Source organism: Numida meleagris, chromosome 3 (genome assembly GCF_002078875.1).
Source record: "Numida meleagris isolate 19003 breed g44 Domestic line chromosome 3, NumMel1.0, whole genome shotgun sequence".
Classification (NCBI taxonomy): domain Eukaryota; kingdom Metazoa; phylum Chordata; class Aves; order Galliformes; family Numididae; genus Numida; species Numida meleagris.
In genome coordinates, this window is record NC_034411.1 from 105,549,440 (window position 1) to 105,555,358 (window position 5,919).

Genomic DNA, 5,919 nt, shown 5'->3' on the forward strand with positions numbered 1-5,919 from the left:
GGATGCACGGGGGTATGGCGGGCGCACTGGGGCAGCTGGGATGCTCAGGTTGTACCGGGTTGTTCTGGGACGCTCCAGGTTGGTTGCGTGGGGTGAGCAGGGAGGCCCTGGGAGGCCCAGGTTGCCCCTGGGTTATAGTGGGGTGCCTGGGGGTGCCGGGCCCCTCTTACCGGACAGGCTGAAGCTGGACTCGTGCAGGTCCCTCATGCCCCCGTGGCGCGTGGCGGGCCGGGTGGGCGTATCGGCCAGGGGCGTCCCCGTCTCTTTTTTCCCCGCGTGGACCACGGCCGCCACGTCCCCCAGGTACGGGCTGCGGTCCACGGCCCTCGGCTTTAAGCTCTGCCGGGAGATGGGAGGGGGGGGAGGGGGAGAGCACAGAGCGGGGGGAGCCGTGAGCTGCGCCCACCTGGGGGGCAGTGGGGTGGGCGTGGGGATGTGGGGTGTCCCTGCAGCCGTGGGGCGGGCATGGGCTGGAGATGGTGGGCGAGGGGGTCTGTGGTTTATGAGGAAGAGGTGGATGGCCCCGGTGGTGCTGCCCCGTGCCCCGCTGCAATGCCTTCCCCCAGAGCAATGCCAACCCGCGCCCCCCAGCAATGGTCCTGGTGCCACGGCGTGGGGACACATCGGGGAGATGGGTGGGGACGGGGATGGGATGGGGATGGGGATGGAATGGGGATGGGATGGGGATGGGTCTGCGCCGTCCCGACCACGGCACAATGAGATGGAGCCAGCGCTGCCTGCATGCCCCCGTGTCCCCACAGCCCGCACCTTCTCGCGCTGCACCAGCTTCTTGTAGACGCAGTCGGGGAAGGAGCGCAGCGGGCAGAAGCGCCCGGTGCCCTCGGCGCACATGAAGACGCCGTTCTCGTAGACCACGCGCCCGCGGCTGATGGTGACCAGCGGCACGCCGTGGCACCGCATGTTCTCGTACAGGTTGATGTCCCCTCCCTGCACTTGGGTGCTGGCCGAGATGGTCCTGGCGGGCGAGAAACGGGGTGCTGAGCGGTGCCGAGCGGTGCCGGCCCCGCCGCCGCGCCCCACACCGACCTGGTGGCCTCAGGGTCCCACACCACCACGTCGGCGTCGGCGCCGGGCACGATGCGGCCCTTCCTGGGGTACAGGTTGTGCAGCTTGGCCGCGTTGGAGCTGGTGACGGCCACGAAGCGGTTCTCGTCCATTTTGCCCCCCACCTGCGGGGTGGGAGCGCGGTCAGGACGCGCCTCCCCCGAGAGGGGACGGAGCCGGGTGCCACCCGTGGGGCCGCGGCCCCCGCACGCACCACGCCGCGCTCCCAGATGATGTTCATGCGGTCCTGCACCCCGCTGACGCCGTGCGGGATCTTGGTGAAGTCCTCGCGGCCCATCGCCTTCTGCTTGGCGCTGAACGGGCGGTGGTCCGAGGCCACCACGTTCAGGGTGTCACTGCGGGGAACGGGGACGGTGCGGGTGGGGGCTGTCACCGGCGGTCGGGGGCACGGGGAGAGGGGTTCCGTGCCATGGGGGTGCTTAGGAGCCGTGCAGCGGGGAGCATGGGGGGCTGCGGGCTCGGGGAGGGGGACACCAGTGCAATGGGGTGCCCAGGGAGTGGGGCTTCCATGCAGTGCAGTGCTTGGAACACATTCAGTGGGGTGCTTGGGGAGCTGGGCACCCACGCAGTGGAGTGAGTTCTTGGGGAGGGGGACACCCGTGCAATGGGGTGCCTGAGGAGCAAGGTGCTTGGGGAGTGGGGCATCCATGCAACAGGGTGCTTGGGGAGTGGGGTGCTCGTGGATTGGGACACCCACACACTGAGGTGCTTCAGGAGTGGGGCTTCCATGCAACAGGGTGCTTGGGAGTGGGGCGCTCATGGATTGGGACACCTCCACATTGAGATGCTGGGGGAGAGGGGCTTCCATGCAGTGGGGTGCTCAGGACCCATGGGGCAGGGTGCCTGGGGAGCTGGGCTCCCATGCAATAGGGTGCTTGGGGAGCAGAGTGCTTGGGGAGTGAGGTGCTCAGTGCCCATGCAGTGGGGTGCTCAGGGAGCGGGGCTTCCATAAGTAGGGTGCTCAGGACTCATGGAGCAGGATGTCTGGGGAGCTGGGCACCCATGCAGTGGGGTCCTTGGGGAGAGGGATATCCATGCAGTGGGGTGCCTAGGGAGCAGGGTGCTTAGGGAGTGGGGTGCTCATGGATTGGGACACCTCCACATTGAGATGCTGGGGGAGAGGGGCTTCCATGCAGTGGGGTGCTCAGGACCCATGGAGCAGGGTGCTTGGGGAGTGGGGCATCCATGCAATGGGGTGCTTGGGGAGTGGGGTGCTCATGGATTGGGACACCCCCACACTGAGGTGCTTGGGGAGTGGGGCTTCCATGCAACAGGGTGCTCAGGACCCATGGGGTTCTTGGGGAGGTGGGCACCCATGCAATGGAGTGGCTGGGGAGCAGGGTGCTCGGGGATTTGGGTGCTCAGGGAGTGGGACATCCATGCGATGGGGTGCTTGGGGAGTGGAGTGTTGTGGATTGGGACACCCATGCATTCAAGTGCTCGGGGAGTGGGGCTTCCATGTAGTGGGGTGCTCGGAACCCACGGAGCAGGGTGCTTGGGGAGGTGGGCACCTACGCAGTGGGGTCCTTGGGGAGAGGGACATCCATGCAGTGGGGTGCCTGGGGAGCAGGGTGCTTGGGGAGTGGGGCATCCATGCAACAGGGCGCTTGGGGAGTGGGGTGCTCGTGGATTGGGACACCCCCACATTGAGGTTCTTGGGGAGTAGGGCTTCCATGCAGTGGAGTGCTCAAGCAGCAGGACAGCCACGGAGCAGGGTGTTTGGGCAGCAGGGCACCTGGGGGCTGGGGACAGGGTCGGGGTGCCCCGGTGGGGGTACCTGGCGAGCAGGCTGAGCAGGTGGGCAGAGGTGTTGGTGTCGAGGCGCAGCGGGGGCACGGTGACGTAGGCGGCGGCGTGGAACCAGTCCTGGTGGTAGTAGTGCAGCCCCGTCAGCGTGGCGTGCGCCGTCGTCGTCTCCGCGTACACCGCCTTCCCTGCGGGGAAGGGGGGGGGCACGCCGTGGGGACGGGGACGCGCTCCATGTGCCCGCGCACATGTCCCCGCATGCCCACGAGTCACCACGCATGCATGCACCCCCACTGTGTGTCCCCACACCCCCTCCGCCCCGCAGCCCCACCCCAGGGCGTACCCTGCATCTTGGCGGCCGCGATGACGTCCCCCGCCGCCATGCTGGAGACGTTCACCAGGTACACGGGGCAGTGCGTCTGCGGGCAGTGCCGCCACGGGGTGACACGGGGACACGGGGACCCCCGGGTGGGGGGCACCGCCCGCAGCCCCCACGGCGCGCGGCACTCACCCGGTTGGCGATGGTGATGGCGCGGTGCGTGGCCTCCGCCTCCAGCTGCGGGGAGAGGGCGCGGGGGTTACGGCACCGGGCACGGAGCGGGGACGGGGACAGCCCCCAGCCCCCGGCCCCCCCTTCCCCGCACACACCTCCTCGGGCCGGCTGATCTCGATGCCCTCGGGCCCGGTGATGCCCAGCTCCAGCGCTTCCTTTGCTCCCTGCGGGGCACAGCACAGTGTGGCAGCGTCGCCGTGTCCCCGTGTCACCCCATCCCCGTGGTCCCTCGCCCACCTCGGCCACCAGGTCCCCGTTCTCGGCGTGCACGCGGGCGATGGCCCCGATGTCCCGGCAGGCGCGCAGGGCCTGGTACAGCTCCCCGTCCCGCAGCATGTACAGCTCCTTGTAGGCCAGGAACAGCTGGAAGGAGTTCACCCCCTTCTCCCGCACCAGCGTCTCCATCTCCGCCTTCACCTGCAGTGGGGTCACAGCCATATGGGGCAGGACCCACACATCACCCCGTGGGATGGGGGCAGAGTGGCTCTGGGGCACACGGAGCTATGGGGTGGCCAGCGGGTGCTCCCTTGCTATGGGAGGGTGCAATGGGGACCAGCACATCACCCCATGGCATAGGGGTCAGAGTGACTCTGGGGTGCAGAGTGCCACGGGGTGGGCACTAGGTGCCCCTCTCCATAGGGCGGTGACCCACACATCACCCCACAGGGTGCACACGGAGCTATGGGGTGGGCACAGGTGGGGACCCGTAGCTGAGGACTCTGGCACAGGGGTCAGAGCACGTCCCATGGGGTGGGATGCAGGTGTCCCTCTCCATGGGGTGGGTGCAGTGGGGACCCACGCCACCCTTGGCATGGGGCTCCCAGCGGCACTGGGGCGCACATCGGTGCCGTGGGGTACCCCTCGCTATGGGGTGCGTGCAGACAGACACAGGGGGGGGGCTTAATGGGGGGATCCCGCTGGCCCCACGGGGGGAGTCACCCACCTGCGGCGCCCACCAGGTGACGCCCACGTGCAGGGCGTAGTCGCAGCACACCTGGGGGTCTGCGAGCGCGCGGCACCGCTCGAAGGCATCCACCAGCGAGCGCTCCTTGGCGGGCAGCACGTGGCCCAGCACCATCGTCGTGCCCCCCACCAGCGCCGCCTGCGGAGACACGGTGGGGAGACGATGGGGCGATGGCCCCGCGTCACCCCGCAGCGCTAAGCCACAAAGCCACAAAGCTGCTTTGGCGGTGGCACCGCGCCGGGTGTCACCGCTGTCATTGTGCGCCGCGGGGACGGGGACAGGGACAGACGGCGCTGCCCCACACAATGGGGCTCTGTGCCGGGGATGGGGCTGCGCCGGGAGGAGTGGGGCTGGGGGGGGGTGGGACCCACAGCGCAGCTGAGATCTATGGCATGGATGGAATCCAAGGAAAGGCTGGGACCCACGGCACGGCCAGGACCCATGGCGGGGCTGGGACCCCACGACATTGCACAACTGGGACCCACAGCATGGCATGGACGTGCCCTGCCCCCCACGACAGGGACACATGACGCAACCAGGACCCATGGCACGACCAGGACCTATAGCATGGCTGAGACCCATGGCACAACTGGGACCCATGGCATGGTTAGGACCTACAGCACGACTGCGACCTGTGGCACAGGTGGGACCCATGGCACGGCCAGGACCCACACCCGGGTCAAGACCCACGGCACAGCGCTGGATCCGACAGCGATCCCTATGGGGCTACGACCCGTACGGCTCCAACCAACCCCCCCCAACCCCACCCCACACCCTTCAGCCCCACGGCGCGCCCCACCTTGGTGCCGTGGTAGAAGTCATCGAGGCAGGTGGCGTTCATGAAGGTCTGGTGGAAGTGGGTGCTGGTGTCGATGCCGCCGGGGATGACCAGCTTGCCGCTGGCGTCGATCACCTTGGCGCCGCCGGGGATCATCAGCTCGCGCCCCACTTGCTGGATGATGCCGTTCTCGATGTAGACGTCGGCCTCCATCGAGCAGTCGTCGTTCACCACCTTCCCCCCCTTGATCAGGATCCGCACCGAGGCCGCGTTGGCGAGCATGGCGCTGCGGGCACGGCGTGGGGCAGCGGGGTGCCCCGGGGGTCAGCGGGGCGCTCCATAGGGCCGGCACCGCCCGCGTGCGGCCCCAGCCCCACGCGAACCCCGCAGCCCCCGGCCCCGCAGCAGCTGAGCATCCCAGTACTGTGGCTCCGGCAGCTGCCCGGGGTGGGGCAACGGGTGGGGGGCACGGGGAGCTGACCCACGCCCCGCGGCACCGGGAATGCCATTACCCACGCAGCTGCTCCGCTCCGGCCTCCCCCCGCCACGGGGCCGAAAGGTCGGAGCCCTACGGGGGCAGACCCAAAGTGGGGCAGACCCCACGGCGCGGGGCGGATGGACGGGGCCGCGGGGCCGCCCGGGGCGGCAGCGGCCGCGGCGTCGCACCCCAGAGATGAAAGAGACGGCGGTGACGGATTTGGGGCGTCGGGGGGGAGCAGGCACCGCCCTGCAGCAGCACGGCGCGATGGGGCCGACCCGCGGGGGGCAGCGGGATCCGACCCACGGCGGGCG

At 69.3% G+C, this 5,919-nt stretch overlaps 1 protein-coding gene across 1 annotated transcript in view; it reads right to left on the minus strand.

Annotated features, from left to right (window-relative positions):
• DPYSL5 (dihydropyrimidinase like 5) overlaps window positions 171–5,919 on the minus strand; it is a gene marked incomplete at its 3' end in the record, with an annotated part of 6,664 nt that continues 915 nt past the window's right edge. The window contains 11 exon segments of the mRNA XM_021392790.1: window positions 171–339; window positions 769–976; window positions 1,048–1,190; window positions 1,280–1,421; window positions 2,864–3,020; window positions 3,176–3,251; window positions 3,344–3,388; window positions 3,481–3,549; window positions 3,623–3,802; window positions 4,329–4,487; window positions 5,149–5,413. Coding sequence (XP_021248465.1) covers window positions 171–339; window positions 769–976; window positions 1,048–1,190; window positions 1,280–1,421; window positions 2,864–3,020; window positions 3,176–3,251; window positions 3,344–3,388; window positions 3,481–3,549; window positions 3,623–3,802; window positions 4,329–4,487; window positions 5,149–5,409 — 1,609 coding nt within the window.